Raw genomic sequence first — 12719 nt, forward strand, 5'->3', positions numbered from 1 at the left:
TCCTCTTTTTAAATGAAGTTGTTGTCAAGATGGTGTTGAGATATCTACAGTTTTTCCTGCTTGTTATCATCAATCTTTCTGTTTATGGCTTTACTGTAGCACTGGAAAAACAACTGCTTTGTACATCCCATGACATTGATATTTTATATTCCTATTGTGGTAAGTAAAGAACCACCATGCCTTTGTTTAAGCAGACTTTGCAAATCCTTTCAGATTAGTTTGTCCCTTCTTCAGCCATATGGTTCTGTTTAAAATAGCCCGAAAATTGTGTCCTGGATAATACCTGGAAACAGATCAGAAGAAAGGAGATCATTTTGGGGAGGCTACCATTGAGTCCTCATTCTGGTGAACTAGATTTCTCCGTGTGTTTGCTTTTCACTAACCCAGAGCCATTTTGTGTACTATCTCTGCTCTCTTTTCTTGTTATATGCTTACAAAAAGGCTATGTGTAACTTTAGATAGAGAGCCAGTTTGGTATAACTTGAAAAGGGAGACAATTTGGTGTAGTGCTTAAGATATCAAGCTAGAAGGCAGGAGACCCCGAGGTTCTAGTCAATGGTGGGTTTCCCATTTTTTTGCTACCAGTTCGCTCGCACTCACCGCTTCTGTGCATGTGCAGAAGTATCCAGGTGAGTGGGCGGAGCCTCCCGCCACCGCTACTACTGGTTCTCCCGATCCAGACCAAACAGGGAGCAACCCACCTCTAGTTCCAGTCCTGCCTCAAGCACAAAGCTAGCTGGGTGATTTTGAGCCAGGTTCCTCCATTGCCCAATCACTTCCCCAAAACCTTGCCAGGAACTGGTCCAGCAAGGCAATTAACACATTCACACAGAAAGAGACAGACACAAACATTCTTACAGACACTTGAAAAGCTGTGTCGTCTTTAGTAAAGTGGAATTCTGTTTCTCCAATTTCCCTATTTTTGCAATAAAGTAACGCTGACAAAACTAGCTTTAGTGTCATGTACCAGTATGGTCTTTACTCTTAATGTGATAACTTGCAATCTAGGATGCACAATTTTAATTAGAAAATAGTACACGTGTGATGCTTTTGAGCTGGAAAATCTCTTTGGTTTGCAAAACTTTACAAGCAATTTAATTTTTAAAATTAATTTTTTAATTACATTAAAATTTATGCTTTAATTTTTTTCCTTTTTGTTTCTTTAGGTAATTTATCCCTCAGTTAGTCTGAGCCAAGCAACTTCCTCATTTTAAGACTATTGTATATTATTGCATTGGGTTTCCACTATGCTCTTCATTACCAATTTCTATTTCACATGCATTTTGCTTTTGATTTAACGTCTAGTCTAGTCTAGGCAAAATGATATCTGTAAAATGAAAACGGTAATCTGATGCTTTTTGATTTCAGGTTCTTAGTAAAAAATATTGCTATTGGTTAGAAAAATGAAACTAATCGTTAGTTAATCGCAACAGATTTTTAAACTTCAAAAGTGAAATTACTTTCTTTTCACCGATCAAGAAGGAAATAGAAAAATGCAGTGCTTAGAAAGAAAAAAATTCCACCCTACTTCAAATGTATTTTTAATATTTGGTTCATGGCTAAACTGATGTCAGATCTACACCTATAGGCTTGTTGCCTTATGTCTGCAGCCTCACAGAATGATTTTCAGATTTTAAACAGGTATCCCAAGTCTTTTACCCTAAGATGCTCTAATTTCCATTACATTATCAGTGTTCTTCTAACTTCTGTAAAAATTCCTGTCAAGTAGCTGAGAAGCACAGAAAGTACAATTCTATTTAGATCTATTCTAGGGGTTGACAGTGTCATGGTAACCTTGAATCCATGAACAATCATTGTCATCATCTTCCTAGGTTGTGTGTGTGTGTTTATATTTTCAATTGCTGAACCACCCATGTGTCTCAAAGAGGGGTTTTGGGCAATGTACAATAAAACAAACAATAAATAAAGCAATACAAATGCTCATTGACTTCCAAAATTAAAGCATTACCCTTGAAAAGTATCTGAAGCTTCAGCTGATGTAGAATGTGTCCACGCAAGTAATATTGGGTGCCCAAAAAAGGGCCCAAATAACATCTTGGCTCCACGAACTACAATATCTTCAATATCTGGCAAGAATTTTGGTTTTGGTTTTCAGGTCCCTCCAAAGGATCCTCGGACCAACTTTAGAAAACATGGTTCTAGTATAAAGCAACATGCCTATATTATTTTTTAAAAGTCCACCTTTTAATTAAAATATGTCATCACATCTGATGTAAATATATAAGCATTGTCTGTGATTACGTCATCACATTTGCACCTTCATTTGTGTCTTCTTTCATGGACACTCTTGGTCCCACTCATTTGCTAATGGGTTATTTGGAATTGGCACAAAAGTTATTTTTCATTTTGTAAATTAGTTTAAATCTTGTGGGAAGATCATAACAATTTCTTCTAATTTAAATAAAATGAACTAATGAATTTATATCACATTTGAGCAAGCAGTGGGGACTGAAACACCATATTTCTACAAGGAGTAGGAGTGCCTTTACATTTATTTTACCATTTTTTGTAACTTACAAAGCTTAAAGAGAATTTGTTTAAATATTTGCTTTGGAGCAGAAAATAATACTATATTAAATCTATTTTGGGTGTCACGTGAAAATTGAGATCTATTCAGAAAAGTTCAGCCATTGAATATGGCCTGAGTTGGCTTAATTCTTCCTTCTTCCTTCGCTTATTGAAAGCTCTGGCATGCCCCCATTTATGAGAAGATGACTTCTTATGACTTATTGGGTCTCATGCTTTGTAGAATATCTTGGTAGGTGAGCAAAAATAGAATAATCCCACAAATAATATGGCCCCAAAGATGAGAAACAAGCAAATTTGAAAGCTGCCGAATACTATGTCTACATAATACCTGTTGCAATCTCAGCTGCAGCAATTAGCTACAGATGTAGAAGAACTCTTAAACTCTGCATTTCATTTTTATATGATCTGTTTTTCTAGATGAAATTGCTCTATATTATCCTGATTAAGTATTGTCTTGCTAGTTTCTTCCATCCCTGCACAGACTTAAAGTATTGGTTGGCACTTATTTTCAAAAGTGTGTTAGTTGTGTGTTTTAGTTGTCCAACAGGAATGGCCAAAGATTAATGTCATTTTTAATGATTTATTTTTACTTTACTAAATTTGTTTGCCTCACAGGTTCTGGGAGAGATAACTTCCTCTTTTCAGCGGAGCCATGTTTGTTACGAGGTCGTTCACAATGGCAGGGTACTATTTTCTGGATTCCAAGTGAGTTTACTATCTATGTCAGACCACACCAGACTTAACTGTTCTCCATTAGAGATGGGCCTTGCTTAACAACCCACTTGAAAGGATTACTGTATAGCAAGTATACCATGCTATTTTTTTCCTGTTGCTGGGTTGGATCCAGCGGTGGGATTTACTTACCTTCCTTACCAGTTTGCAAATGTGAGCACGCACAGAAGGTCGTGCATTACCTCGGGGTGGTGGTGGCAAAGCCTCCCTCAGCCACCATTACCGGTTCGTCCGAACTGGAGAGAACCAGTTGAATACCACCTCTGGTTGGATCTGATGGTAACTTTCTTTGGGTGGAAAGTGCTTTAGCTTATTCAGGATCAAGCACCAGACTTGGCTAATCTTGGCATCTACTGTAGTGTTTCATTGGATTATATATACAGGTGGTTCTCAACATACAACACTAATGCAGCCTGCTCATTACAGTTGCAAGTGGTGTCAACTGTTAAGTTAGATAGTCTTGCTTAACAATCCCAGCCCCTGCTCTCCCTGATGCTACCATTAAACAAATGTGCATGGGGTACCTCGTGGGTGAGGGAGGCTGGTCCATAAAGGAGGCAGACAAGCAGCAAAAAGATTTTCAAAGCCAAAATCAGCCCAGCAGGGGATAAGACCCCAAATAGATTAGGGCCTAGCACCTCATTTCAATGCCAGAGAGGCTTCCAAACAACCCTCTGAAGGGAATGGGCCTCTGCCCTGATTAGCTGGCATTCAGGAAACTGCAAACCTTTCCTGGTCCTTGTTAGGCTTTGTGGAAGCCAGCTGCCTGCATGCAAAAGTGGCAGCTTCAGGATGAGCTAAATTTAGCAAATGAAGTGGTTAAAGGGGATCAAAATTGGAGGGCAGAGGCAGAGAGTTTAATTTCAGCACCTAATTTTTTTGGGGGGGAGGGGGGAGATCAATAAGTCTGACCCTCTGAGCTGTTTTTGTTTTCTTTATTGAAGAAATGTGAGTTTTTGGAAGAGGGAGGGGGTTACGTGAGGGTAATCTTTTGGGAAGCTGATCCTAAAGCTGCCCCCTTTGCATGATCAGGACAGAAAGCTCTGAATGCAGCCACCTTTTCCTCAAGGAATTGTCAGAGCACTGAAAATGGTTTCTGGTTCCAGTAAATATGGCTACCAGGCCCAAGCATTATGGAGTCCTGTCAGGGCGGGATGGGGGAAGGGGGAAGGATGGGGGAAGGGCGGGGTGGGGAACGTTACAGCATCCCTGTGGTTGGTTGTAAGGGCAAATGACTGCAGGGATATTGTATCCTCTGTAAATTTGAAACAGGACGTATGCAGCTTTTTTGGCAGGTGGCCTGTTGTACATTTGATCATTAATTGACAGGTGATATTTTGAGAACTACCTGTACACTAATTACTTCAGGAGGACTAACTTTCAGTATTGAATAGCTGTTGTTGGAAAGCATGAGAGAGAGTTAAGACTGACAGCGTTTTTTATAAAAAAAAATCTTAAGTGCTGTCAACTACTGCAAAGTTAACATTCATGGAACTCACTGCTAGGTTTCTATATTATAGTGGTCCATATTCATTTCTGAATATGTTTTTGAATCACAGGTCTGCAAAAAAAAATTTTTCGAGAGCTGTTTTGGTTATTCCATGTAATCTTTATGTTTTTTGGTGCGCTGAATCTGAAAATGACCTCCATTTTGTCATAGGACATCATGTTTCCTGGCAATTTAGGTAACTAAGTTAAATAAGGCAATATCTCAAAATAAATGGAAATAGACTTATAAAATTAAAGTTTTATTACAATATTTTCATGAAAATCCTTTTTTGAACTGAAATGAGCTCACCTACACACACTAAACTCGATTCTTCTTCCTTGTGAGGCTCCTCTTGGTGCATTTACACTTGTGAGTAGCATCTGGAATGTCTCTCTGAAGCATCCAACAGTAGTCTGCCATCATTGTAATGCTCCATTTTCCCTGGTATCTCCCTTCCATCTCTTTAATGTCTTGGTGGAATTGTTCACCTTGTTCCTCACTCACAGCTCCCGAATTTTCAGGAAAGTAGCTAAGGTGGGACTGGAGGATATGTACTTTCAAACTCATCAGGCAACCTAAAGCTTGAAATGCTTTCAGCATTCTTCCGACGATCTTTTTGTAGTGAGGATCTTTGTTATTGCCGAAAAATTTCTGTACGACTTCTTTAAATGCAATCCACCCTTCTTTTTGAGGATCTGTCATGGTATTGACAAACTCTTCCAAGGTAGCAGGGGGCTTGGGTACTGGTATATCTGTGCCATGGGGGATGGGACGAATTGCTGAGTGAAGATTGGGGTATGAAATGGAATGCTTCCATTTGGAATTAAACCTTTTCACATCGCATGAACAAAAGTAACAGTCATCACTATGGTTCTTTTGCTCTCGCCATACCATAGGAATCCTATAACGGAAAGAGTTTTTCTTACCCTTGAACCAGTTTTGGAGGTCCTCAACACACCCTTTGCACACTTTATGAGGCGCCCAAACTTTATCTTGATTTCCAATTTTTGGTCCAAAGTATGCAAAGTATACTTTTCACAAAGTTCTACCATTAGAAGCACAGACTTAAAACTTGCTTAGATTAACCCCTTCTACCATTAGAAGCACAGACTTAAAACTTGCTTAGCTTATGTTTATATTGCTGACCATCAGATTTACAGTGCTATATTTTTTTTTTACATAACTCAGACAAACCCTTTAAGGTTTTTTTTGGCATTTTATATCTTAAATGCACTTATGTGAATTAATTCATAGTAATTTGGACTTTAAATTTGGTTAAAAACCCATAATATAAAAAAAATACCAAAAATTAAAAAATAAATAAATTTGAAGACAAGTTTGCATGTTGTGGCAAATCATGACGTCTAGGAGTTTTTTCAATATTTTATTTGTTTTCAGCACACCAAAATGCATGGAAATTAGATGAAAATAATCAAACAGCTTTTTAGTCACAGTAACCCTAGCAGTTATAGTAGCTTCACACACAATGCTCAACGTATTTCATGGTCACCTTAAATAACAATAGAATATTTGTAGAAGAGAATATCTGTAGCTCAGGGTTGAACTGTGGATCCTTAGTGCTCTCGGAATCTGATTATTTGCTTGCAGATATTTCATTGTACCTTACAGAGGTAACATCAGCACTAGTGAATGTGGGGCTTGCTCCCTGTTTATATACTTACATAGGCAACTTACTATAAATACAATAAAGCAAACATGGATTACTCACAGGACGATGAGCAGTTAAAGTGATAAAATATTGATAAAAATGATTACTACCAATCTTTTATTTCATACAGTTGGTTCTAGTGAAAATACAGCATATTAAGGGTATACACTTACACAAAGTATTAATTGACATATGAAGGTCATGGAAGTGCAAGGAGGTGCTCGTTTGCTCACCTTTCTGTGTTTTTCATATCAGCAACATCTCATATGCCTAAGGATTGCTGGGGTATTAGCAATCAAAGCAACCTTGTGCTTGTTCTTTCATATTCATTAAAGTTTTTGGACAGCAATTTATCCTAAGTGGGAAATATTGGTTCAAACCTTTCATTGTACACATTTAAGTCCTGCTCAGTTTAATGGGCTTATTTCCCAATCAATGACTTGAATATGCATTTTGTACTGCTGATCTATCAAACAATTCGATTTTTTCCCTTAGACTAGCATGTGAACCTGTTCGTTGCAGTTTGTAATGCATAAATCATGGCTTAGTAGTTTGTAAATCAAGAGAGACACAGGGTATTCTGTTGAAAATGATGGTAGGGATAATGTAACATATCTGGAAGCAATTGTTTGAGTTAGAATGCAAGAGAGAACCTTTAAACCAGAGAAAAAAATTCTAGTTCTTTCTCATGCTGAGTATGTATATTATTATTTTTTCTCCACTTTTGGTATGTAACAAACTACTAAGCAACAAGTTCACTTCTCAGTTTGGCGGAAGGTCTCTGATTAGTTCCAAATTTCATTACATGAATGATAATGTATAATATGACATAATAATTGATAAAATATAATAAAGTATTTATCACTCCTCTGGCTTTGTTGTCACCATTTATAAATGTCTGTATAAATATGTTTTCAACTGATGCCTTCTTATAATACAATAATACAATACAATAATAATACAATAGTAGAGTTCGAAGGGACCTTGGAGGTCTTCTAGTCCAACCCCCTGCCTAGGCAGGAAACCCTATACCGTTTCAGACAAATAGCTATCCAACATCTTCTTAAAGACTTCCAGTGTTGGGGCATTCACAACTTCTGGAGGCAAGCTGTTCCACTGATTAATTGTTCTAACTGTCTTCTAGGAAACAAAATGTTTTGTGAAATCCCATGGATTTAAAAAGAATTTTAAAATGATCAAATATTCACTCTCTTTCTCATACACATATAAGGAACATGTTATAGGCCTATATTATATACTTGCATAGAAACATTATCAATGATCTTTTTATAACATATTTCTGCAGAGGCTGATTTGACAGTTGTCAATGCACGCATACTGTTGTTGAATGGGCCTTCCAAAGACTTTAAATGGGAGACTACTGTTTGTCATGGTGTGGATGATGACTATTCATTTTGTGGAGCTCTGAAAGGAGGTAAGTATGAATATGCAGTCTTTAACAGACCTATGAAATTTGTTCTGATTCTTGTATTCTATTTATCAAGACTTCCAATATATCCTTTTATGAAGAAAGCAACAGAAAATAATGTACCGAGGGTTGATAAACTTCATGTTTTCTAAATGTTATGAAGTGGATTGTGTTCACAAAAATGCATACTATCAGTTGGTGGTTCTCAGGATCAAACAGAAAAAAATATAGTATAAAATTGTGCTGAATTTCTTACAAAATAATTATGATCCATTGTTAGTAAGGTAAAAGGAAAACAGAAAAATGAAGAAACAATGACCAAATACAGCAAAAACAATGCAATAGTAACCCTCACTAAAAATACAGACCTCAAAAAACAGAATAAGGGAAAAACATAAACACAAAAAAAATACAAAAAAAAAAGCAATGACCATGATGATTTGCTTAATATTGACAACTAGAAAATGCCAGAACTGCCATCACTAAGTGACATGCTCATGAGGCATTATGTTTTACAATCATATCACTTAGTAACAGAAATTCCAGCCCCAACTGTTGTTGGAAACTGAAGACTATCTCTCTATATATCATAATAAACATTCCACAAGACTGCTATATTTTGATTAAAATTCTTTATTTTAACTAAACAATTCTTAATACCTTTAGTAATAGTAAATTATTATTACTATGATTGTTGTTACTGCTGGTATGGTTGTTGTGGGTCAGACCCCCAAAGAAATTAAGAAACAAGGAAGATCCTACGATTCTTATAATTAAGAAAGATGTATTGAAGTGACCCCGATAGTTAACAGCATCAAAAAACATACCTGGATCTGAGGTGTGGCAAGGTTAATAGTCCATGGATATCTCTCATACAGATTTGCCATGTGGTTAAGCCCAGGGGTGAGTTCCAGCAGGCACTACTGCTGGTTTGCTTGTGGGCACGGCGTGCGCATGCGCATGCACATTGCAATAAAAATTGTTCTGCACATGCGCAGAAATGAAAAACCAGAGAACTGGTTCAGGGGCGTGGCAGGCCTGGGTCGCTGCTGGTTCCAGCGACCCAGGCCGCCAAACCGCTACCGGTTTGGAACCCACCACTGGTTAAGACACATGGTATCATGCTTTAAGACCTCGACACTTAGTGACAGCAATCCTGGTCCCTACTGCCACTGAAATCTGAGGATGTGAACATGCAATGGCAGTCTGATTATTAAATCACATGCTTCACTTAAACCTTAGGTGCAGCCAGAGGTGGTATTCTGCCAGTTCTGATCGGTTCTGGCAAACCGGTAGGGAAATTTTGCGTAGTTCGGAGAACCGAAATATGCCACCTCTGGCTGGCTCCACCCCATCTATTTGTTGCCTACCAAGTCCCAGCTGATCAGTGTCCCAGCTGATCGGCTGGGTCTTCTTCTGTTGCTCTGCACAGGAGAATGGAGCTGCAAAGCAGGTTAGTGGGGTGGGGAGGGAATGGAGATTTTACAGTATCCTTTCCCTGGAGTGGGGTGGAAATGGAGATTTTACAGTATCCTTCCCCCAGGAGTGGGGAGGGAATGGGGATTTTGCAGTATCCTTCCCCTGCCACGCCACGCCACGCCCACCAAGCCATGCCATGCCCACAGAACTGGTAGCAAAAATTTTGAATCCCAGCCTAAAAAAGGTTTTTCACAGACGTTGCTGCCCGATTATATAATTTTAAAGTGGTAGAAATTGGGAAGGTACAATCAGATTATAGTTTGGCATGTAATAGAAAAGAGAAGTCACTAAATTTCTGAAAGTTAATCACACTAATTTTATTGTAATAGGTTTATGAAAAGTAATAGTCCTCGACATACACATTTGTTTAGTGACCATTTGAAGTTACAACAGCACTGACCTATAGTTGTTTCTCACACCTACAATAGTTGCAGCATCCCCATGGTCACCTGATCAAAATTCAGATGCTTGGCAACTGGCTTGTTTCTATGATGGTTGTAATGTCTCAGGGTCTGGTTTCTGACAAGCAAAGTCAATTTGGTTGTCAATTCACTTAGCAACTGTGTTACTAACTTAACAACTGCAGTGATTCACTTAGCAATTTTGGCAAGAAAGAATGGGGCAAAGCTCTCTCTTACGTAGCAGTGGAAATATTGGGCTCAGTTGTGGTTGTAAGTTGACAACAAACTGTAACATTTTCATTTAAATAAAATCATATTGAGTTGTGTTCTAGGAACCTCTCACTTTTGGGATTATGACCCTGTCAATGACCACCCAAAAGTTGTGCACTCCTGCCTAGGAGGTGGTATTATAGAAATCACACACAAACTGCAATAATGTTATGTGTTTCATTATATCATCATGCAGATTATACAATTTTTCAGTATTTGGGTGATTATATCATGATGCACCTGGCGTCAATTTTCCACTGGGGTGCAGCAGGTAATATAACATTCCGTTTGAATGCTGTTGCAAGGCTAAAGCATTGGCAGCCAATATTTTTCTCTTTTATCCTTTGTCATTTGCAATAATTTGTCCAGTTATGCCTCTAAATTTATTTTTGATAGGCCACCTACCGCATGTGTTAAAATGTGGAAAAATAACAGAGTAACTTTTATTTGTGCAAACTCTTGATCTCTGTTTCTTTTGTGCAGAAACAATCAATGCAACTGTGAAAATCAGAGGATCAGGGTCAAACTATCTGCAGTTTTTAAAGGTATACACTTCAGATAATTTGAAACCACAGGCAATCGTTGCTTGAAAATATTAAAAAAAGTCTTTCTACAGCTGGTAATTAATTTTTTTTCTCTTTGTTATAGGGTGAATTTACTATATTTCTTGAATTATTCACAGGTCTCAAAGAGTTGGTAACTTGTGTGAATTACACACTGATCCTTAAATAGGGATTAATTTGGAGAGCAGGCTTTGGTAAATCCTCATGGCATTTGATCCTTGAAATTGTGGAATTGTACCATCAATATAATTAGCCAAAAACAAATGTAAGATGAAGATAAATATTCATTATATATGAGGCAACATGAAACTTTAATAAAGTGTGTTGCTTGACAAAACTCCAAAACAACCAGTCTATTAAAACTACTTCACAAAGTCATATTGTTCTTTTGCTTCAAAAAATGAAGTAGGTTGATTTCACTTCCTCTGCTTCAGAACCCTTCCAGACCTCAAAGTTTGCACTAGCAGGACACTGAGGGAAGCCTGTGAACCAAAGGACATTATGGGCCATTGTGAAGAACAAGTGGTGTCTTTTTTCCTTAATGTACTAAATAAAGCACAGAAAACACAGTCTTAACCTAGCCTCTGGATTAAACCATACATGTTGGTAGCCATCACATCAAAAAGATACACTCATGGATATAAAGTTGCAATTAGAAATGTAAGGATAATAAAGTTATAAATGTCAACTACCCTTCATGACTATGTATTAGGACTCCTACTTTTTTATTCTTATCCATAAAATGTTTTGGTTTGGTTTTTCATTCTGTTGGCCAAATAGTGGGGAAGGAAGGGAATAATTTGTAGCACTGCAAGATTTGTTTAAGTTCCTTTCACTCATCCTGGCCAAATTTTACCAGAAGCAACTTAAAAGACATCAAACCCCACTCAAAAATATAAGGGAAAATACCTTCAGTGTCTATTTGTTTCTAAAAGAGCTTCAACCATCTTGAGACATCTGTGAAGATGTCAAGATGTTCTCTGAATCTGCAATGTTTACAGCAATGTCTGCAGGTAAGTAAGTGGCCTTAATAAGGCCACACCTGGAATACTGCATCCAGCTTTTCTCACCGCACTATAAAAAATATGTTAAGCTTCTAGAAAAAGTGCAGAGAAGAGAAACAAAGATGACTAGAGGCTAACATGTATGAAGAACAGTTGTAAGAACTGAGCATGGCTAGTCTAGTGAAAAGAAAGACTAGGGATGACATGATAGCAGTATTCCAATATTTGAGGGGCTTTCAAAGAGAGGAGGGGGACAACCTATTTTCTGAAGGGCAGACAAGGAACAATGGATGAAAACTGATCAAGAAAAGATTCAAGCTAGAAATAAGGAGGAATTTTCTAACAATGAGAACAACCAACCAATGGAACAGCTTGCCCTCAGAAGTTGTGGATGCTTCATCATTGGAGACTTTCAAGAGACTGAACACTCATCAAGAATAGTATTGGGTCTCCTGCTTGAGCAGGGGGTTGGACTAGATGACCTGCAAGATTCCTTCCAACTCCTTTTTAATTTTGTTATTATTCAGGTGGATCAAGGATAAAAAAAAGTCAACATGGCAGATGTGGCTGCACGATGAAGACTTTTAACATTTTGGCCAGACCCACTATCCAACAATTGCTCCTGAATATTTGCAAAAGATAATAGCAAAACTGGAGAGGAGTGAGGGAAGAAGATTCAGTGGGCAGAACTTTCACCGAGACAAACCTTACATTATTTCAGGAAATGTGCAATGGCCTGCAGTCAAATATAAAGTCAGTCTTAAAGTCATTTGAGGCTAACATAACATTATCTGCTGAAATACTTTCAAACGCGGGGCAGATGGTGGGCCAGGCACTGGGTTTCAGATGATCTAAAAGCAGCAATAACTTGATATTTGCAAGAAGAGACTGAGCTTCTCAAAACTAAAATGAACATCCACAGAATGAATTCATTGGTAGGAGGATGAGCTGTCTGTTATTGGAGATAATCCACTGAATCAGAGAATTGGGCATTGTGAGGATTTATATCATTTGTGTGATGGTGTCACAACAAAGGTTGTAAATTAATGCAAATACTGTAATTTATCTGCAGAATAACATCATTATGCAAATGTGATAAATCACAGCAGAAATTGAGTCCACACTATGTCAAG

At 37.8% G+C, this 12719-nt stretch overlaps 1 protein-coding gene across 1 annotated transcript; it reads left to right on the forward strand.

The window, feature by feature from the left end:
- Positions 1 to 11614, forward strand: LY96 (lymphocyte antigen 96). The gene is made up of 5 exons (XM_081952636.1): positions 1 to 159; positions 3166 to 3255; positions 7747 to 7875; positions 10503 to 10564; positions 10668 to 11614. Exons 1-5 carry the CDS (start codon positions 30 to 32, stop codon positions 10749 to 10751), a joined length of 495 nt encoding a protein of 164 aa, XP_081808762.1. The 5' UTR covers positions 1 to 29; the 3' UTR covers positions 10752 to 11614.
- The last annotated feature ends 1105 nt before the right edge of the window (positions 11615 to 12719 follow it).

This window comes from Natrix helvetica (assembly GCF_964273705.1).
Source record: "Natrix helvetica genome assembly, chromosome: 4".
NCBI lineage: Eukaryota > Metazoa > Chordata > Lepidosauria > Squamata > Natricidae > Natrix > Natrix helvetica.